The 25628-nt window shown below is 40.4% G+C and overlaps 1 protein-coding gene across 1 annotated transcript in view; it reads right to left on the bottom strand.

Annotated features, from left to right (window-relative positions):
* The window catches only part of LOC124118713 (integrator complex subunit 4-like), a 92429-nt gene that overhangs the window by 49357 nt on the left and 17444 nt on the right, over positions 1–25628 (bottom strand). The window contains exons 7-11 of the mRNA XM_048390966.1: positions 21259–21330; positions 20841–21015; positions 20226–20431; positions 3501–3643; positions 912–1027 (exon numbers count right to left, since the gene is read on the bottom strand). Of these exons, the coding sequence (XP_048246923.1) occupies positions 912–1027; positions 3501–3643; positions 20226–20431; positions 20841–21015; positions 21259–21330 (712 nt within the window). The remainder of the gene's footprint in view (positions 1–911; positions 1028–3500; positions 3644–20225; positions 20432–20840; positions 21016–21258; positions 21331–25628) is intronic.

The following is a 25628-nucleotide window of genomic DNA, read 5'->3' on the forward strand; positions in this document are numbered from 1 at the left end:
ACTGTCGATCAACATCCAGATAGTTTTTGTATGTAAGGCCTCCAGGCCATGTATGGAGTTAAATAATACACTTCACAATGATAATCTTGATAGTCAGTGATAGTCAGTGGTTCCTTAAAGGTGATGTGCATGCACATGTGTGTGTGTGTGCGTGCGTGCGTGCGTGCATGCGTGCGTGTGCGCTTGCACTAGTCCAGCCTAGTGCTGATTTTATAGTGCTAGCCCACTGAGATGCCATGCCGCAGTTTAACATGAATACCCCACTTAGACATAGTATACTGACTCTGAACTGACCTGTCCTTGTATTAGCCCCTTAATGTCAAGCGTCAGGCGTCCTTAATGCCAAGCGTTAGTTTGACGTGGCCTGGGATCGAACCCCTGACCTTCCTCTCTCCGATTCAATGTCTGAAGTCAGGAGGTGTCTTTATTAGTTACGAATGTTTCCAGAATATACTACTTCCCTAACACCAAAATGCATCAATGCAAATAAACAATGTGTCAGACATCCACACAGGACAAACCCAAAATGTCTGATTGTGACATTTTTCTACCGAGGTTAGTGAAACAAAAGTTGTGAATATTCTTGCTCATAAATGAAGTTCTAAAATGACACCACCAACGACCATTTGTTGCTTGGCAGGAAATCTTACTCCGATTATTCATTGAAAGAACTTTTCTCCAAAATTTGAATAAATTTATTCCCGCTATAACACAGCATTCCATAAATAATCAAGCCAGCAAATGAAACTAATTTAGTGACATTGTACGACAAGATATGGCGTGCTGTGGCCATATTCTGAGCTAGGTCCCTTCAGTCTTCTATATCAGTGACATACACATCCAGTTGAACATGCATCACATGAGCACAATACATTCTGCTAAGAGAGCTGACACTGTCAAACGAAGGATACAGGCTGGGTCGTCCATGTCCGGGACTGGTGTGTTGAAGTAGGGGTGAATACACAGCAGTTCTCGCGCCTGGGTGAGGCACAGCTGGGGGTGGTGCTTCCCCAGAAACATGGAGCATCTGCAACATGCCAGAGGCACAAATACAGCAATTTCTTGAAGGATGAAACCTTACTAAACAGACAGATCATTCCAAGACTGATGGTCATATCCACCATTATCAGTTGGGGACTGTGCACTGTCATCTCAGTAAGGATACATGTACACACGACCAACTATGTCAGAGCATACAAAAAACATCTTGCTGCTATGTCTTTATTACTTGAGTGTATCGCAATGAACTACTATCTCAAACTATCATCCATGTTTCAGGCCATTGTATTAAAACAATGATTTCAATTGTGATGTGCAGAACACACTAGTTCACTGTACTATGTGCATAACACTGGTTCACTGTACTATGTGTAGAACACATTGGTTCATTGTACTATGTGTAGAACACATTAGATCATTGTACTATGTGTAGAACACATTGGTTCACAGTTCTATGTGTATAACACACTGATTCAATGTACTATGTGTATAACACTTTGGTTCACTGTACTATGTGTAGAACACATTGGTTCACTGTACTATGTGTATAACACACTGATTCACTGTACTATGTGTATAACACATTGGTTCACTGTACTATGTGTATAACACTTTGGTTCACTGTACTATGTGTATAACACATTGGTTCACTGTACTGTGTGTATAACACTTTGGTTCACTGTACTATGTGTAGAACACATTGGTTCACTGTTCTATGTGTATAACACACTGATTCATTGTACTTTGTGAATAACACTTTGGTTCACTGTGCTATGTGTATAACACATTGGTTCATTGTACTATGTGTATAACACATTGGTTCACTGTTCTATGCGAATAACACACTGGTTCACTGTACTATGTGTATAATACATTGGTTTATTGTACTATGTGTATAATACATTGGTTCATTTTAGTATGTGTATAACACTGGTTCATTGTACTATGTGTGTAACACATTGGTTTACTGTGCTATGTGTATAACACATTGGTTCACTGTACTATGTGAATAACACATTGATTCACTGTACTATGTGAATGACACACTGGTTCACTGTACTATGTGAATAACACACTAATTCACTGTACTATGTGTATAACACACTGGTTCACTGTACTATGTGTATAACACACTGGTTCACTGTACTATGTGTATAACACACTGGTTCACTGTACTATGTGTATAACACACTGGCTCACTGTACTATGTGAATAACACACTAATTCACTGTACTATGGGTATAACACATTGGTTCATTGTACTATGTGTTTAATAAATTGGTTCACTGTACTATGTGAATAACACACTGATTCACTGTACTATGTGAATAACACACTGGTTCATTGTACTATGTGTAAAATACATTGGTTCATTGTACTTTGTGTATTATTGGTTGATTGTACAACAGGTACAGCACACTGGTTTATTGTACAACACTTACAGCACACAGGTTTATTGTACAACATGTACAGCACACAGGTTTATTGTACAACATGTACAGCACACTGGTTTATTGTACAACAGGTACAGTTCACTGGTTTATTGTACAACAGGTACAGCACACTGGTTTATTGTACAACACGTACAGCACACTGGTTTATTGTACAACACGTACAGCACACTGGTTTATTGTACAACACGTACAGTTCACTGGTTTATTGTACAACAAGTACAGCACACTGGTTTATTGTACAACACGTACAGCACACTGGTTTATTGTACAACACGTAGAGCACACTGGTTTATTGTACAACAGGTACAGCACACTGGTTTATTGTACAACAGGTACAGCACACTGGTTTATTGTACAACAGGTACAGCACACTGGTTTATTGTACAACACTTACAGCACACAGGTTGATTGTACAACAGGTACAGCACACTGGTTTATTGTACAACACGTACAGCACACAGGTTTATTGTACAACACGTACAGCACACAGGTTTATTGTACAACACGTACAGCACACTGGTTTATTGTACAACAGGTACAGCACACTGGTTTATTGTACAACACGTACAGCACACTGGTTTATTGTACAACACGTACAGCACACTGGTTTATTGTACAACACGTACAGCACACTGGTTTATTGTACAACAGGTACAGCACACTGGTTTATTGTACAACAGGTACAGCACACTGGTTTATTGTACAACACTTACAGCACACAGGTTGATTGTACAACAGGTACAGCACACAGGTTTATTGTACAACACGTACAGCACACTGGTTTATTGTACAACACGTACAGCACACTGGTTTATTGTACAACACTTACAGCACACAGGTTGATTGTACAACACGTACAGCACACAGGTTTATTGTACAACACGTACAGCACACTGGTTTATTGTACAACACGTACAGCACACTGGTTTATTGTACAACACGTACAGCACACTGGTTTATTGTACAACACGTACAGAATGTGGAACAGTGTATATGATATGTTGGTTGACTGTACTACGTGTATTGCAGGTTGGTGTGAGTACGTACTTCCAGACTGAGGTCCTGTCCTGGGGGTATCTGCGAAGGTTGTCTAACAGAGCCAGCACAGTGTCGTTTAGACACTCCTTGTTAGAAAGACGCATGTCACACAGCATATCTCGCAGGTCTGTACGTGTTCCTCCAGAAAAATCCTGTGAAAAGAAAGTTAAGTTGTGTTCCAGCTGCATTTACCAGCAGAGGAAAGAGATACGCCATATATTGGACCAGTGACAACTAGTTGTGAGTGATATAGGATGACTTCTAACTATTTCAGCTTTTTGGTCACAGATCTGTGAACCTACCTACAAGACAGATCTGTGAACCTACCTACAAGGCAGATCTATGAACCTACGAATAAGACCAATATGTGAACCTATCTACAAGACAGATATGTGAACCTACCTACAAGGCAGATCTATGAACCTACCTACAAGACAGATCTGTGAACCTACCTACAAGACAGATCTATGAACCTACGAATAAGACCAATATGTGAACCTACTAATATGACAGATCAGTGAACCTACCTACAAGACAGATCTGTGAACCTACCTACAAGGCAGATCTGTGAACCTACCTACAAGGCAGATCAGTGAACCTACATACAAGGCAGATCTGTGAACCTACCTACAAGGCAGATCTATGAACCTACCTACAAGGCAGATCTGTGAACCTACCTACTAGGCAGATCTATGAACCTACGAATAAGACCAATATGTGAACCTACTAATATGACAGATCAGTGAACCTACCTACAAGACAGATCAATGAACCTACCTACAAGGCAGATCAGTGAACCTACCTACAAGGCAGATCTGTGAACCTACCTACAAGGCAGATCTATGAACCTACCTACAAGACAGATCTGTGAACCTACCTACAAGGCAGATCTGTGAACCTACCTACAAGACAGATCTGTGAACCTACCTAAAAGACAGATCTGTGAACCTACCTACAAGGCAGATCTATGAACCTACGAATAAGACCAATATGTGAACCTACTAATATGACAGATCAGTGAACCTACCTACAAGACAGATCTGTGAACCTACCTACAAGGCAGATCTGTGAACCTACCTACAAGGCAGATCTGTGAACTTACCTACAAGGCAGATCTGTGAACCTACCTACAAGGCAGATCTATGAACCTACGAATAAGACCAATATGTGAACCTACCTACAAGGCAGATCTGTGAACCTACCTACAAGGCAGATCTGTGAACCTACCTACAAGGCAGATCTGTGAACCTACCTACAAGGCAGATCTATGAACCTACGAATAAGACCAATATGTGAACCTACCTACAAGACAGATCTGTGAACCTACCTACAAGACAGATCTGTGAACCTACCTACAAGGCAGATCTATGAACCTACGAATAAGACCAATATGTGAACCTACCTACAAGACAGATCTGTGAACCTACCTACAAGGTAGACCTATGAACCTACGAATAAGACCAATATGTGAACCTACCTACAAGACAGATATGTGAACCTACCTACAAGGTAGATCAATGAATCTACGAATAAGACCAATATGTGAACCTACCTACAAGACAGATATGTGAACCTACCTACAAGGCAGATCTATGAATCTACGAATAAGACCAATATGTGAACCTACCTACAAGACAGATCTGTGAACCTACCTACGAGGTAGATCTATGAACCTACGAATAAGACCAATATGTGAACCTACCTACAAGACAGATATGTGAACCTACCTACAAGGTAGATCTATGAATCTACGAATAAGACCAATATGTGAACCTACCTACAAGACAGATATGTGAACCTACCCACAAGGCAGATCTATGAATCTACGAATAAGACCAGTATGTGAACCTACCTATAAGACAGATCTGTGAACCTACCTACAAGGTAAATCTATGAATCTACGAATAAGACCAATATGTGAACCTACCTACAAGACAGATCTGTGAACCTACCTACAAGGTAAATCTATGAATCTACGAATAAGACCAATATGTGAACCTACCTACAAGACAGATCTGTGAATCTACCTACAAGGTAGATCTATGAACCTACTAATATGAGAGATCAGTGAACCTACTAATATGACAGATCTCTGAACCTACTAATATGACAGATCTGTGAACCTCCTAATATGACAGATCTGTGAACCTCCTAATATGACAGATCTGTGAACCTCCTAATATGACAGATCTGTGAACCTACTAATATGAGAGATCTGTGAACCTACTTATATGACAGATCTGTGAACCTACTGATATGAGAGATCAGTGAACCTACTAATATGACAGATCTGTGAACCTACTAATATGACAGATCAGTGAACCTACTAATATGACAGATCAGTGAACCTACTGATGACAGATCTGTGAACCTACTAATATGAGAGATCAGTGAACCTACTAATATGACAGATCTGTGAACCTACTAATATGACAGATCTGTGAACCTACTATGACAGATCTGTGAACCTCCTAATATGACAGATCTGTGAACCTCCTAATATGACAGATCTGTGAACCTACTAATATGACAGATCTGTGAACCTACTAATATGACAGATCTGTGAACCTCCTAATATGAGAGATCAGTGAACCTACTAATATGACAGATCTGTGAACCTCCTAATATGACAGATCTGTGAACCTACTAATATGACAGATCAGTGAACCTACTAATATGACAGATCTGTGAACCTACTATGACAGATCTGTGAACCTCCTAATATGACAGATCTGTGAACCTCCTAATATGACAGATCTGTGAACCTACTTATATGAGAGATCTGTGAACCTACTTATATGACATATCTGTGAACCTACTTATATGACAGATCTGTGAACCTACTAATATGACAGATCTGTGAACCTACTAATATGACAGATCTGTGAACCTCCTAATATGACAGATCTGTGAACCTACTAATATGACAGATCAGTGAACCTACTAATATGACAGATCTGTGAACCTACTATGACAGATCTGTGAACCTCCTAATATGACAGATCTGTGAACCTCCTAATATGACAGATCTGTGAACCTCCTAATATGACAGATCAGTGAACCTACTAATATGACAGATCTGTGAACCTCCTAATATGACAGATCAGTGAACCTACTAATATGACAGATCAGTGAACCTCCTAATATGACAGATCAGTGAACCTACTAATATGACAGATCTGTGAACCTCCTAATATGACAGATCTGTGAACCTCCTAATATGACAGATCTGTGAACCTACTTATATGACAGATCTGTGAACCTACTATGACAGATCTGTGAACCTCCTAATATGACAGATCTGTGAACCTCCTAATATGACAGATCTGTGAACCTACTAATATGACAGATCAGTGAACCTACTAATATGACAGATCTGTGAACCTCCTAATATGACAGATCTGTGAACCTACTTATATGACAGATCTGTGAACCTACTATGACAGATCTGTGAACCTCCTAATATGACAGATCTGTGAACCTACTGATATGAGAGATCTGTGAACCTACTTATATGACAGATCTGTGAACCTACTGATATGAGAGATCAGTGAACCTACTAATATGACAGATCTGTGAACCTACTAATATGACAGATCTGTGAACCTACTAATATGACAGATCTGTGAACCTCCTAATATGACAGATCTGTGAACCTACTTATATGACAGATCTGTGAACCTACTTATATGACAGATCTGTGAACCTACTTATATGACAGATCTGTGAACCTACTATGACAGATCTGTGAACCTCCTAATATGACAGATCTGTGAACCTCCTAATATGACAGATCTGAGAACCTACTTATATGACAGATCTGTGAACCTACTAATATGACAGATCAGTGAACCTACTAATATGACAGATCTGTGAACCTACTAATATGACAGATCTGTGAACCTACTAATATGACAGATCTGTGAACCTCCTAATATGACAGATCAGTGAACCTACTAATATGACAGATCTGTGAACCTACTAATATGACAGATCAGTGAACCTACTAATATGACAGATCTGTGAACCTCCTAATATGAGAGATCTGTGAACCTCCTAATATGACAGATCTGTGAACCTCCTAATATGACAGATCAGTGAACCTACTAATATGACAGATCTGTGAACCTCCTAATATGACAGATCTGTGAACCTCCTAATATGAGATCTGTGAACCTACTTATATGACAGATCTGTGAACCTACTATGACAGATCTGTGAACCTCCTAATATGACAGATCTGTGAACCTCCTAATATGACAGATCTGTGAACCTCCTGATATGACAGATCTGTGAACCTCCTAATATGACAGATCTGTGAACCTCCTAATATGACAGATCTGTGAACCTACTAATATGACAGATCTGTGAACCTACTAATATGACAGATCTGTGAACCTACTGATATGAGAGATCAGTGAACCTACTAATATGACAGATCTGTGAACCTACTAATATGACAGATCTGTGAACCTCCTAATATGACATATCTGTGAACCTACTAATATGACAGATCTGTGAACCTACTGATATGAGAGATCAGTGAACCTACTAATATGACAGATCTGTGAACCTCCTAATATGACAGATCTGTGAACCTACTTATATGACAGATCTGTGAACCTACTAATATGACAGATCTGTGAACCTACTAATATGACAGATCTGTGAACCTACTAATATGACAGATCTGTGAACCTACTAATATGACAGATCTGTGAACCTACTTATATGACAGATCTGTGAACCTACTTATATGACAGATCAGTGAACCTACTTATATGACAGATCTGTGAACCTACTGATATGAGAGATCTGTGAACCTACTTATATGACAGATCTGTGAACCTACTGATATGAGAGATCAGTGAACCTACTAATATGACAGATCTGTGAACCTACTAATATGACAGATCTGTGAACCTACTAATATGACAGATCTGTGAACCTACTTATATGACAGATCTGTGAACCTACTTATATGACAGATCTGTGAACCTACTTATATGACAGATCTGTGAACCTACTATGACAGATCTGTGAACCTCCTAATATGACAGATCTGTGAACCTCCTAATATGACAGATCTGAGAACCTACTTATATGACAGATCTGTGAACCTACTAATATGACAGATCAGTGAACCTACTAATATGACAGATCTGTGAACCTACTAATATGACAGATCTGTGAACCTACTAATATGACAGATCTGTGAACCTACTAATATGACAGATCAGTGAACCTACTAATATGACAGATCTGTGAACCTACTAATATGACAGATCAGTGAACCTACTAATATGACAGATCTGTGAACCTCCTAATATGACAGATCTGTGAACCTCCTAATATGAGAGATCTGTGAACCTCCTAATATGACAGATCTGTGAACCTCCTAATATGAGAGATCTGTGAACCTACTTATATGACAGATCTGTGAACCTACTATGACAGATCTGTGAACCTCCTAATATGACAGATCTGTGAACCTCCTAATATGACAGATCTGTGAACCTCCTGATATGACAGATCTGTGAACCTACTATGACAGATCTGTGAACCTCCTAATATGACAGATCTGTGAACCTCCTAATATGACAGATCTGTGAACCTCCTAATATGACAGATCTGTGAACCTACTGATATGAGAGATCAGTGAACCTACTAATATGACAGATCTGTGAACCTACTAATATGACAGATCAGTGAACCTACTATGACAGATCTGTGAACCTCCTAATATGACAGATCTGTGAACCTACTAATATGACAGATCTGTGAACCTACTAATATGACAGATCTGTGAACTTAATGATATGAGAGATCAGTGAACCTACTAATATGACAGATCTGTGAACCTACTATGACAGATCTGTGAACCTCCTAATATGACAGATCTGTGAACCTACTGATATGACAGATCTGTGAACCTACTTATATGACAGATCTGTGAACCTACTAATATGACAGATCTGTGAACCTACTTACATGACAGATCTGTGAACCTCCTAATATGACAGATCTGTGAACCTCCTAATATGACAGATCTTTGAACCTACTTATATGACAGATCTGTGAACCTACTAATATGACAGATCTGTGAACCTACTGATATGAGAGATCAGTGAACCTACTAATATGACAGATCTGTGAACCTACTTATATGACAGATCTGTGAACCTACTAATATGACAGATCTGTGAACCTATTAATATGACAGATCTTTGAACCTACTTATATGACAGATCTGTGAACCTCCTAATATGACAGATCTGTGAACCTCCTAATATGACAGATCTTTGAACCTACTTATATGACAGATCTGTGAACCTACTAATATGACAGATCTGTGAACCTACTTATATGACAGATCTTTGAACCTACTTATATGACAGATCTGTGAACCTACTGATATGACAGATCTGTGAACCTACTAATATGACAGATCTGTGAACCTACTAATATGACAGATCTGTGAACCTACTAATATGACAGACCTGTGAACCTACTGATATGAGAGATCAGTGAACCTACTAATATGACAGATCTGTGAACCTACTATGACAGATCTGTGAACCTCCTAATATGACAGATCTGTGAACCTCCTTATATGACAGATCTGTGAACCTACTTATATGACAGATCTGTGAACCTACTAATATGACAGATCTGTGAACCTACTTATATGACAGATCTGTGAACCTCCTAATATGACAGATCTGTGAACCTCCTAATATGACAGATCTTTGAACCTACTAATATGACAGATCTGTGAACCTTCTAATATGACAGATCTGTGAACCTACTGATATGAGAGATCAGTGAACCTACTAATATGACAGATCTGTGAACCTACTTATATGACAGATCTGTGAACCTACTAATATGACAGATCTTTGAACCTACTTATATGACAGATCTGTGAACCTACTTATATGACAGATCTGTGAACCTCCTAATATGACAGATCTGTGAACCTCCTAATATGACAGATCTTTGAACCTACTTATATGACAGATCTGTGAACCTACTGATATGAGAGATCTGTGAACCTACTAATATGACAGATCTGTGAACCTACTTATATGACAGATCTTTGAACCTACTTATATGACAGATCTGTGAACCTACTGATATGACAGATCTGTGTACCTACTAATATGACAGATCTGTGAACCTACTAATATGACAGATCTGTGAACCTACAAATATGACAGATCTGTGAACCTACTTATATGACAGATCTGTGAACCTACTAATATGACAGATCTGTGAACCTCCTAATATGACAGATCAGTGAACCTACTAATATGACAGATCAGTGAACCTCCTAATATGACAGATCAGTGAACCTACTAATATGACAGATCTGTGAACCTCCTAATATGACAGATCTGTGAACCTCCTAATATGACAGATCTGTGAACCTACTTATATGACAGATCTGTGAACCTACTATGACAGATCTGTGAACCTCCTTATATGACAGATCTGTGAACCTCCTAATATGACAGATCTGTGAACCTACTAATATGACAGATCAGTGAACCTACTAATATGACAGATCTGTGAACCTCCTAATATGACAGATCTGTGAACCTCCTAATATGACAGATCTGTGAACCTACTTATATGACAGATCTGTGAACCTACTATGACAGATCTGTGAACCTCCTAATATGACAGATCTGTGAACCTACTGATATGAGAGATCAGTGAACCTACTAATATGACAGATCATTGAACCTACTATGACAGATCTGTGAACCTACTAATATGACAGATCTGTGAACCTACTAATATGACAGATCTGTGAACCTACTAATATGACAGATCTGTGAACCTACTGATATGAGAGATCAGTGAACCTACTAATATGACAGATCTGTGAACCTACTATGACAGATCTGTGAACCTCCTAATATGACAGATCTGTGAACCTCCTTATATGACAGATCTGTGAACCTACTTATATGACAGATCTGTGAACCTCCTAATATGACAGATCTGTGAACCTACTTATATGACAGATCTGTGAACCTCCTAATATGACAGATCTGTGAACCTCCTAATATGACAGATCTTTGAACCTACTAATATGACAGATCTGTGAACCTCCTAATATGACAGATCTGTGAACCTACTAATATGACAGATCTGTGAACCTACTGATATGAGAGATCAGTGAACCTACTAATATGACAGATCTGTGAACCTCCTAATATGACAGATCTGTGAACCTACTAATATGACAGATCTGTGAACCTACTAATATGACAGATCTGTGAACCTACTAATGTGACAGATCTGTGAACCTACTAATATGACAGATCTGTGAACCTACTAATATGACAGATCTGTGAACCTACTTATATGACAGATCTGTGAACCTACTTATATGACAGATCAGTGAACCTACTTATATGACAGATCTGTGAACCTACTGATATGAGAGATCTGTGAACCTACTTATATGACAGATCTGTGAACCTACTGATATGAGAGATCAGTGAACCTACTAATATGACAGATCTGTGAACCTACTAATATGACAGATCTGTGAACCTACTAATATGACAGATCTGTGAACCTCCTAATATGACAGATCTGTGAACCTACTTATATGACAGATCTGTGAACCTACTTATATGACAGATATGTGAACCTACTTATATGACAGATCTGTGAACCTACTATGACAGATCTGTGAACCTCCTAATATGACAGATCTGTGAACCTCCTAATATGACAGATCTGAGAACCTACTTATATGACAGATCTGTGAACCTACTAATATGACAGATCAGTGAACCTACTAATATGACAGATCTGTGAACCTACTAATATGACAGATCTGTGAACCTACTAATATGACAGATCTGTGAACCTACTAATATGACAGATCAGTGAACCTACTAATATGACAGATCTGTGAACCTACTAATATGACAGATCAGTGAACCTACTAATATGACAGATCTGTGAACCTCCTAATATGACAGATCTGTGAACCTCCTAATATGAGAGATCTGTGAACCTCCTAATATGACAGATCTGTTAACCTCCTAATATGACAGATCAGTGAACCTACTAATATGACAGATCTGTGAACCTCCTAATATGACTGATCTGTGAACCTCCTAATATGAGAGATCTGTGAACCTACTTATATGACAGATCTGTGAACCTACTATGACAGATCTGTGAACCTCCTAATATGACAGATCTGTGAACCTCCTAATATGACAGATCTGTGAACCTCCTGATATGACAGCTCTGTGAACCTACTATGACAGATCTGTGAACCTCCTAATATGACAGATCTGTGAACCTACTAATATGACAGATCTGTGAACCTACTAATATGACAGATCTGTGAACCTACTGATATGAGAGATCAGTGAACCTACTAATATGACAGATCTGTGAACCTACTAATATGACAGATCTGTGAACCTCCTAATATGACATATCTGTGAACCTACTAATATGACAGATCTGTGAACCTACTGATATGAGAGATCAGTGAACCTACTAATATGACAGATCTGTGAACCTCCTAATATGACAGATCTGTGAACCTACTAATATGACAGATCTGTGAACCTACTAATATGACAGATCTGTGAACCTACTAATATGACAGATCTGTGAACCTACTAATATGACAGATCTGTGAACCTACTAATATGACAGATCTGTGAACCTACTTATATGACAGATCTGTGAACCTACTTATATGACAGATCAGTGAACCTACTTATATGACAGATCTGTGAACCTACTGATATGAGAGATCTGTGAACCTACTTATATGACAGATCTGTGAACCTACTGATATGAGAGATCAGTGAACCTACTAATATGACAGATCTGTGAACCTACTAATATGACAGATCTGTGAACCTACTAATATGACAGATCTGTGAACCTCCTAATATGACAGATCTGTGAACCTACTTATATGACAGATCTGTGAACCTACTTATATGACAGATCTGTGAACCTACTTATATGACAGATCAGTGAACCTACTAATATGACAGATCAGTGAACCTCCTAATATGACAGATCAGTGAACCTACTAATATGACAGATCTGTGAACCTCCTAATATGACAGATCTGTGAACCTCCTAATATGACAGATCTGTGAACCTACTTATATGACAGATCTGTGAACCTACTATGACAGATCTGTGAACCTCCTTATATGACAGATCTGTGAACCTCCTAATATGACAGATCTGTGAACCTACTAATATGACAGATCTGTGAACCTCCTAATATGACAGATCTGTGAACCTCCTAATATGACAGATCTGTGAACTTACTTATATGACAGATCTGTGAACCTACTATGACAGATCTGTGAACCTCCTAATATGACAGATCTGTGAACCTACTGATATGAGAGATCAGTGAACCTACTAATATGACAGATCATTGAACCTACTATGACAGATCTGTGAACCTACTAATATGACAGATCTGTGAACCTACTAATATGACAGATCTGTGAACCTACTAATATGACAGATCTGTGAACCTACTGATATGAGAGATCAGTGAACCTACTAATATGACAGATCTGTGAACCTACTATGACAGATCTGTGAACCTCCTAATATGACAGATCTGTGAACCTCCTTATATGACAGATCTGTGAACCTACTTATATGACAGATCTGTGAACCTCCTAATATGACAGATCTGTGAACCTACTTATATGACAGATCTGTGAACCTCCTAATATGACAGATCTGTGAACCTCCTAATATGACAGATCTTTGAACCTTCTAATATGACAGATCTGTGAACCTCCTAATATGACAGATCTGTGAACCTACTAATATGACAGATCTGTGAACCTACTGATATGAGAGATCAGTGAACCTACTAATATGACAGATCTGTGAACCTCCTAATATGACAGATCTGTGAACCTACTAATATGACAGATCTGTGAACCTACTAATATGACAGATCTGTGAACCTACTAATGTGACAGATCTGTGAACCTACTAATATGACAGATCTGTGAACCTACTAATATGACAGATCTGTGAACCTACTTATATGACAGATCTGTGAACCTACTTATATGACAGATCAGTGAACCTACTTATATGACAGATCTGTGAACCTACTGATATGAGAGATCTGTGAACCTACTTATATGACAGATCTGTGAACCTACTGATATGAGAGATCAGTGAACCTACTAATATGACAGATCTGTGAACCTACTAATATGACAGATCTGTGAACCTACTAATATGACAGATCTGTGAACCTCCTACTATGACAGATCTGTGAACCTACTTATATGACAGATCTATGAACCTACTTATATGACAGATATGTGAACCTACTTATATGACAGATCTGTGAACCTACTATGACAGATCTGTGAACCTCCTAATATGACAGATCTGTGAACCTCCTAATATGACAGATCTGAGAACCTACTTATATGACAGATCTGTGAACCTACTAATATGACAGATCAGTGAACCTACTAATATGACAGATCTGTGAACCTACTAATATGACAGATCTGTGAACCTACTAATATGACAGATCTGTGAACCTACTAATATGACAGATCAGTGAACCTACTAATATGACAGATCTGTGAACCTACTAATATGACAGATCAGTGAACCTACTAATATGACAGATCTGTGAACCTCCTAATATGACAGATCTGTGAACCTCCTAATATGAGAGATCTGTGAACCTCCTAATATGACAGATCTGTTAACCTCCTAATATGACAGATCAGTGAACCTACTAATATGACAGATCTGTGAACCTCCTAATATGACAGATCTGTGAACCTCCTAATATGAGAGATCTGTGAACCTACTTATATGACAGATCTGTGAACCTACTATGACAGATCTGTGAACCTCCTAATATGACAGATCTGTGAACCTCCTAATATGACAGATCTGTGAACCTCCTGATATGACAGCTCTGTGAACCTACTATGACAGATCTGTGAACCTCCTAATATGACAGATCTGTGAACCTACTAATATGACAGATCTGTGAACCTACTAATATGACAGATCTGTGAACCTACTGATATGAGAGATCAGTGAACCTACTAATATGACAGATCTGTGAACCTACTAATATGACAGATCTGTGAACCTCCTAATATGACATATCTGTGAACCTACTAATATGACAGATCTGTGAACCTACTGATATGAGAGATCAGTGAACCTACTAATATGACAGATCTGTGAACCTCCTAATATGACAGATCTGTGAACCTACTAATATGACAGATCTGTGAACCTACTAATATGACAGATCTGTGAACCTACTAATATGACAGATCTGTGAACCTACTAATATGACAGATCTGTGAACCTACTAATATGACAGATCTGTGAACCTACTTATATGACAGATCTGTGAACCTACTTATATGACAGATCAGTGAACCTACTTATATGACAGATCTGTGAACCTACTGATATGAGAGATCTGTGAACCTACTTATATGACAGATCTGTGAACCTACTGATATGAGAGATCAGTGAACCTACTAATATGACAGATCTGTGAACCTACTAATATGACAGATCTGTGAACCTACTAATATGACAGATCTGTGAACCTCCTAATATGACAGATCTGTGAACCTACTTATATGACAGATCTGTGAACCTACTTATATGACAGATCTGTGAACCTACTTATATGACAGATCTGTGAACCTACTATGACAGATCTGTGAACCTCCTAATATGACAGATCTGTGAACCTCCTAATATGACAGATCTGAGAACCTACTTATATGACAGATCTGTGAACCTACTAATATGACAGATCAGTGAACCTACTAATATGACAGATCTGTGAACCTACTAATATGACAGATCTGTGAACCTCCTAATATGACAGATCTGTGAACCTACTAATATGACAGATCAGTGAACCAAATAATATGACAGATCTGTGAACCTACTAATATGACAGATCAGTGAACCTACTAATATGACAGATCTGTGAACCTCCTAATATGACAGATCTGTGAACCTCCTAATATGAGAGATCTGTGAACCTCCTAATATGACAGATCTGTGAACCTCCTAATATGACAGATCAGTGAACCTACTAATATGACAGATCTGTGAACCTCCTAATATGACAGATCTGTGAACCTCCTAATATGAGAGATCTGTGAACCTACTTATATGACAGATCTGTGAACCTACTATGACAGATCTGTGAACCTCCTAATATGACAGATCTGTGAACCTCCTAATATGACAGATCTGTGAACCTCCTGATATGACAGATCTGTGAACCTACTATGACAGATCTGTGAACCTCCTAATATGACAGATCTGTGAACCTCCTAATATGACAGATCTGTGAACCTCCTAATATGACAGATCTGTGAACCTACTGATATGAGAGATCAGTGAACCTACTAATATGACAGATCTGTGAACCTACTAATATGACAGATCAGTGAACCTACTATGACAGATCTGTGAACCTCCTAATATGACAGATCTGTGAACCTACTAATATGACAGATCTGTGAACCTACTAATATGACAGATCTGTGAACCTACTGATATGAGAGATCAGTGAACCTACTAATATGACAGATCTGTGAACCTACTATGACAGATCTGTGAACCTCCTAATATGACAGATCTGTGAACCTCCTTATATGACAGATCTGTGAACCTACTTATATGACAGATCTGTGAACCTACTAATATGACAGATCTGTGAACCTACTTATATGACAGATCTGTGAACCTCCTAATATGACAGATCTGTGAACCTCCTAATATGACAGATCTTTGAACCTACTTATATGACAGATCTGTGAACCTACTAATATGACAGATCTGTGAACCTACTGATATGAGAGATCAGTGAACCTACTAATATGACAGATCTGTGAACCTACTTATATGACAGATCTGTGAACCTACTAATATGACAGATCTGTGAACCTATTAATATGACAGATCTTTGAACCTACTTATATGACAGATCTGTGAACCTCCTAATATGACAGATCTGTGAACCTCCTAATATGACAGATCTTTGAACCTACTTATATGACAGATCTGTGAACCTACTGATATGAGAGATCTGTGAACCTACTAATATGACAGATCTGTGAACCTACTTATATGACAGATCTTTGAACCTACTTATATGACAGATCTGTGAACCTACTGATATGACAGATCTGTGAACCTACTAATATGACAGATCTGTGAACCTACTAATATGACAGATCTGTGAACCTACAAATATGACAGATCTGTGAACCTACTTATATGACAGATCTGTGAACCTACTAATATGACAGATCTGTGAACCTACTAATATGACAGATCTGTGAACCTCCTAATATGACAGATCAGTGAACCTACTAATATGACAGATCAGTGAACCTACTGATGACAGATCTGTGAACCTACTAATATGAGAGATCAGTGAACCTACTAATATGACAGATCTGTGAACCTACTAATATGACAGATCAGTGAACCTACTAATATGACAGATCTGTGAACCTACTAATATGACAGATCTGTGAACCTCCTAATATGACAGATCTGTGAACCTACTAATATGACAGATCAGTGAACCAAATAATATGACAGATCTGTGAACCTACTAATATGACAGATCAGTGAACCTACTAATATGACAGATCTGTGAACCTCCTAATATGACAGATCTGTGAACCTCCTAATATGAGAGATCTGTGAACCTCCTAATATGACAGATCTGTGAACCTCCTAATATGACAGATCAGTGAACCTACTAATATGACAGATCTGTGAACCTCCTAATATGACAGATCTGTGAACCTCCTAATATGACAGATCAGTGAACCTACTAATATGACAGATCAGTGAACCTACTGATGACAGATCTGTGAACCTACTAATATGAGAGATCAGTGAACCTACTAATATGACAGATCTGTGAACCTACTAATATGACAGATCAGTGAACCTACTAATATGACAGATCTGTGAACCTACTAATATGACAGATCTGTGAACCTCCTAATATGACAGATCTGTGAACCTACTAATATGACAGATCAGTGAACCAAATAATATGACAGATCTGTGAACCTACTAATATGACAGATCAGTGAACCTACTAATATGACAGATCTGTGAACCTCCTAATATGACAGATCTGTGAACCTCCTAATATGAGAGATCTGTGAACCTCCTAATATGACAGATCTGTGAACCTCCTAATATGACAGATCAGTGAACCTACTAATATGACAGATCTGTGAACCTCCTAATATGACAGATCTGTGAACCTCCTAATATGAGAGATCTGTGAACCTACTTATATGACAGATCTGTGAACCTACTATGACAGATCTGTGAACCTCCTAATATGACAGATCTGTGAACCTCCTAATATGACAGATCTGTGAACCTCCTGATATGACAGATCTGTGAACCTACTATGACAGATCTGTGAACCTCCTAATATGACAGATCTGTGAACCTCCTAATATGACAGATCTGTGAACCTCCTAATATGACAGATCTGTGAACCTACTGATATGAGAGATCAGTGAACCTACTAATATGACAGATCTGTGAACCTACTAATATGACAGATCAGTGAACCTACTATGACAGATCTGTGAACCTCCTAATATGACAGATCTGTGAACCTACTAATATGACAGATCTGTGAACCTACTAATATGACAGATCTGTGAACCTACTGATATGAGAGATCAGTGAACCTACTAATATGACAGATCTGTGAACCTACTATGACAGATCTGTGAACCTCCTAATATGACAGATCTGTGAACCTCCTTATATGACAGATCTGTGAACCTACTTATATGACAGATCTGTGAACCTACTAATATGACAGATCTGTGAACCTACTTATATGACAGATCTGTGAACCTCCTAATATGACAGTTCTGTGAACCTCCTAATATGACAGATCTTTGAACCTACTTATATGACAGATCTGTGAACCTACTAATATGACAGATCTGTGAACCTACTGATATGAGAGATCAGTGAACCTACTAATATGACAGATCTGTGAACCTACTTATATGACAGATCTGTGAACCTACTAATATGACAGATCTGTGAACCTATTAATATGACAGATCTTTGAACCTACTTATATGACAGATCTGTGAACCTCCTAATATGACAGATCTGTGAACCTCCTAATATGACAGATCTTTGAACCTACTTATATGACAGATCTGTGAACCTACTGATATGAGAGATCTGTGAACCTACTAATATGACAGATCTGTGAACCTACTTATATGACAGATCTTTGAACCTACTTATATGACAGATCTGTGAACCTACTGATATGACAGATCTGTGAACCTACTAATATGACAGATCTGTGAACCTACTAATATGACAGATCTGTGAACCTACAAATATGACAGATCTGTGAACCTACTTATATGACAGATCTGTGAACCTGCTAATATGACAGATCTGTGAACCTACTAATATGACAGATCTGTGAACCTACTAATATGACAGATCTGTGAACCTCCTAATATGACAGATCAGTGAACCTACTAATATGACAGATCAGTGAACCTACTGATGACAGATCTGTGAACCTACTAATATGAGAGATCAGTGAACCTACTAATATGACAGATCTGTGAACCTACTAATATGACAGATCTGTGAACCTACCTGGAGGACACCTAGGATGATCTCCAGCTGGTCTTGTCGGAGCACGATGTGGTGGGAGATTTTCCTCAAACTGTTGATGGCATTCAGACGCACACTCTCAATCTCATCGTTGAACATGTCAATGATGCTATCCTGGGACAGGTTGGCAAACACCCTGGACTGAGCAGCCAGCTCACACAGTGAGTCAAGAGCTGCATTACGCACCTCTACAACACACCACATGTAGTTGAACCTACGCCCGCTTCATAATACAACAACGGTTTGTCACAAAAGGTTGCTCTGACGATACATTTTCAATTCACATATTGTATCAATTCAAGATTCAGGGGTATGTGTCATAAACTGCCATTAGAGGAATGGAGCCACAGTGTATGTCAGTGTTCACACTTTGAACTAGAACTACTGACTATAATGCAAGGTGTTGTTGGTGTACCATGCATCAGCATGATCCCTTCCATGCCTCATGTCTCTCCGTGTTCTGCAACAGGGACACCTCCACAAACATAGCCACATCACATCCCTCAACAAACTGGGCTTTTTTATCAGAAACAAGTTTCAAAGAAACAAAGTAGCCTTCTAGGATAAAATTCATACCTGGCTACCTTTGAAACTTACCATAAAACTCATCCTCAAGCCCATGTATGAAAGCTCCACATGCTCCAATGTTCATGAGGTTGATATTTTCCGGATCTATTTCTTCCTTGGGTGCATCATCAGCCCATTTCTGGCCAGTCGACCATTCCCCAGACTGGAAGTGCTCCTTGGCACGTTCATGTGCACTGTGCTTCCTCTATCAGCAACAAAACACAATGATTGCTTGAATCTAAACTCATCAAATCTCGTTTCTTGAAAAAGATCAAATGAAGAACATAGAAATAGGCAATAATCATTTATTCATAATTAACAAATCATAATGCTCTATGGATTTCTTTCTGGAAAATTCAAGTCATAAGGTTAGCTCTATACCAGGACAAGACAAGGCAGGCAGTACAGTACATGTTTTTATTGACCATGATTGAATGTCCCTACTTACCCTCATGTTAGACATGAGTTTTTTATCCAGGGTTTGTTCCAGGAATCGAGGACTGACTTGATGTAGAGAGCCCTTGAAATACCAAAACATGGAAAAATGTGTCTCGCAGTGACAGAAAGCTTGAATGTCAGAAAACATAACATATAGGCAAATACATTTTAAACAATTGATATACTGCTGAGGCCTCATACATGACTAAAATCATAAAACGGCACTAATGTACTGTCGGAAATGCTAGAAAAATGCTTTTCTGGCTTCATGTAATAAATACGAGACATAGGACTATAAAAAGAGCATATATATCAAAATAACCGAATTGACCTAATCTTGCCTAATTGACATTATGATTACCCTCAAAATGTACTTTTACAAGTAAAATGATGATAAAGTTAGAAAATATTTGTGTGTTGTCATGCATGTATGAAAAGTCCAATAACCTGAGGTAATTACCTAACACCCGTCACGAGGTGATGACCTCACACCGTCCCGTGCATTCTCACAGGTGCAAATGTCACCAGAGTTGGGGGTGGTCTCACAATATTGCTGTTATTGTTCTTAATTGACATGCATTGATAGGGTAGCAATTAAGGATTTGTACTGCATTATATTTGCTTGGAAACATGATGGACTAGTTAAGAGCTATGAAATGGGATGAGTATTGGAAGTTTGCGTTTTTGGAATCAATAAGTATTTGTTATTCTGCAGATGATTTCTTGAGGTAGCATCTATCCCTCCTGATGATGACTATGAATCTGTACTATCACCCAAAGGTATGATAACTGGTTCAACAAGGCTGATGTCTAGCAAAGACTGAGTTGATCCTCCCTTTGACATGTGTGAGCTTGAATGCTGTGTTATGTCTTGCCTCAAACCACCCACAGTAATCGAGGATAGGCACAATAGGTTTGAGCTCACAATGTCTGACTGGCGTACTTAAGACAATGTGACAGTGTTGTGCCGCAAGCACATGTCTTGTACTTTACTGGTTTCTTATTCAGCCGGTCTGAAGTCGACAATGTCATATATTCCTGTATGGTCGCCTTCAGACTAATCATGGTTTGTGTGGTGTATTTGATTCCCAAACATTACATAAACTTTTACAAACCTGTAGAGGTTATGAATTCTCTGATGAAATCCTCCTTGGGGCACTTATTGCATTTTCCTGGCTCAAGAAAATCTACATGACATAGTTGTAACCATTTTCCTTCATAAAAATTGTTACCACACAAAAAACTTTGTTTTTGTATGATATACGTCCACCCTTATGGTGCCTCACCCTCCACGGCGCGTCACGCCAAGGGAAGCAACTCTCACCCAAATCACTTTCCATATGTCTAATGCTGACGGAATGTGGGGAGGCGGGTGGCCGTGCCCCAAGGAGGATTTCATCAGAGAATTCATAACCTCTACAGGTTTGTAAAATTCTCTTTCAGATTAAATCCTCCTTGGGGCACTTATTGCATCAAGATAGACTCCTAAAGATAATCTAGGAAGTGGCATCCGTCAGCAACAAGCGTGCATAACATACATCGTATTTTGATTATTTCAATGAATAAACAAGAGTTCAATAAATGGAACCAACCTTATCGTGAGGCACCACCGTCGAAAGGCGGGGGCTGGAGACAGGGCGTTATCGACCATACACAATGAAAAGAGCCATTCTTTGTGGCTCATCATATCGAGAACTCGAGACACACACACCCCCCACCCCACCCACTTTTTTGAACAAGTGATATTGGGGGCACAGATCACGAGAGACTATAAACCCGCACAGAGCTAGGCCAGAGGGTCCCCGTAATCGAAGGAGTGCATGTGCAATTACGATGATTATCGACTAGTAATGGCTGGTATTGTATCGACCGTAGAAGATAAAATCCGGACCGTTACTGAGCAGTGTTATAACCGGTCCGGGCGGTCTAAAATCTCGAAGGCTCAATCGGCTAGAGATGTAGTACTTTGCCCAGTTCGGAGAACTGACTGACCAAACCGAGCACGCTCGCTTGAGTGTTTGTCGAGTAGGTAATGTTTGATGAACGTGCTCGGCTGGCTCCAAATAGCCGCGGAGCAGATCTCCTCAATGGGCAGAGCCGCAGCATACGCTTGTGTCGTAGCCACTGCTCTAACCGAATGAGCCTTCAACTTGGTAGGGGGGTCCCTGCCTTGAAGCGTGTACGCCGTACATATAGTAGAGACTATCCACCGCGAGATAGTTTGTTTGCTCGCAGGTGAGCCAGCCTTCCTACCGCCATAACAGCAAAATAGTTGATTATCCTTACGGATACCCTTAGTTCTGCTGATATAGGACTTAAGGGTCCTGCGGACATCCAAGACATGAGCATGTCTTGTAGTGGTCCCCGACGAGGAAGGCTGTGAAAGAGCAGGTAGCTCAATAGGAGCCGTCACGTGGAAGGCGTGTGCGACCTTAGGACGGTAAGAGTCCGGCAGGCGAATACTGACCCTGTCCCGGTGAAAGACAGTTAGTTCGGGATCGGCTGACATTGCGTGAATGTCGCCTACCCGTCTGCCGGACGTTACCGCCACAAGGAACGCCGTCTTCCAACTCAACAGCTGAAGAGAGAGAGACGACAGATCCCGAAAAGAAGGACCGGACAGCCAATCAAGAACGATTGATAATTCCCAAGGGGGACTGATCCGCCGGACAGGCGGTCGGATCCTGTCCACACCTGCTAAAAAACGCTGCACTAATGGGTGCGCACCCAAAAGTGCCCCGTCGACGGGGACGTGAAAGGCAGCGATAGCTGTAGAGTACCCCCGGACTGTCGATGCGGCCAGGCCGACATCTAGTCGCGACTGGAGGAACTCAAGTACGGCTACGAGATCTGCAGAAAAGGGATCTGCAATCCTTCTATCGACACACCAGCGCGCATAGCAGGCCCATCTATCCTCGTACTGAACGTTTGTCGAATCCCTCCGCGAAGCCAGTATTGTGTCTGCAACTCGTGCAGGAATACCGCTCTCCTGGAGGCGATTCCGGACAGTGGCCAAGCCACCCACTGAATCCTGGGATTCGGGTGGAGGGCCTCGTTCTGGGATAGGAGGTCCGGTCGTAAAGGTAATAGAACAGGAGGCTGAGCCAGAAACCTGAGTATGACTGGAAACCAACTCTGCGCCGACCAAAGGGGTGCCAGGAGCACAAGTAGTCGCGCAGGCTGAGTGGCTAGCTGAGACAGGACCTTGGAAATCAGAGGTACTGGGGGGAATGCCCACAGTATTCTGTCCGTCCAATCTAGCTGGAAGGCGTCCGGTGCCACCGACCTCGGGTCGGGGACTCGGGAGCAGAACGTTGGTGTCTGGTGATTCACCCCAGACGCAAACAGATCCACCTGGAACGACCCGTATAACTGGGAGATAATCCCGAATATCCCTGGGTCGAGCCTCCACTCGTGAGGAGCGAGGATCCGGCGAGACAGAGCGTCCGCACGGACGTTGTCTACCCCCGGGAGATAAACAGGTAGCACCCTGATAACGTGTGAGTCGCACCATAGGAGGAACTGCCACGTCTCTTGGAAAAGCGACGGAGACACCGTTCCCCCCTGCTTCCGGATGTAAGTCATCGCCGTTTGGTTGTCCATCTCTAGACGCACCACTTGGCCACGAAGCAGATCCAGGAAGCGTTGGAACACCAACCTGACCGCTCTCAGTTCTAGCACATTGATATGCAGTTTGATCTCCTGCTGGGACCATAGTCCCGAGGCAGTGTGATCGTTCAGAACGCCTCCCCAGCCGGAGAGTGACGCGTCTGTTTGAACTGTGAGAGACGGCACGGGAGTGTCGAGGGGGAGCCCCCGGGACAGATTCCCGACCTCGGTCCACCACTGAAGGTGTGCATTGAGCCACTGCGGAGTCTCGAGAACAGTCTCGAGATCTTCCGAGTTCACCCAAAGTCGACGGAGCGCTTGTTGAATGGGTCTCATTCTCAAGCGCGCCCGCCAAACCACATCCACTGTCGCCGCCATGTTGCCCAGTAACTGGAGCCATGTACGAGCAGTGTGACTGGCGGACAGAAGGAACTGGGAAGTAACACTTCTGACCTTGGTAATGCGATCTTGTGACAGAGATACAAGTCCGCTCACCGTGTTGAAATTCGCCCCTAGGAAGACTAGATTCTGAGTAGGGCTCAGATCTGACTTCTTGAGATTGACTATCCACCCTAGAGTGATCAGAATATCTATCACTTGTTGTGTAGCTATCTGACTCAGGGATTGCGATAGAGCTCTTAGTAACCAGTCGTCGAGGTACGGATGGCAGAACCGACCTTTTGACCTGGCCACTTGGGCGGGAATCAACATCAGCTTGGTGAACACCCTCGGGGCCGTAGCGATCCCGAATGGTAGAACCCTGAACTGATA

The sequence above is a fragment of the Haliotis rufescens genome, unplaced genomic scaffold (assembly GCF_023055435.1).
Source record: "Haliotis rufescens isolate VD_foot unplaced genomic scaffold, xgHalRufe1.0.p SCAF_9, whole genome shotgun sequence".
Classification (NCBI taxonomy): domain Eukaryota; kingdom Metazoa; phylum Mollusca; class Gastropoda; order Lepetellida; family Haliotidae; genus Haliotis; species Haliotis rufescens.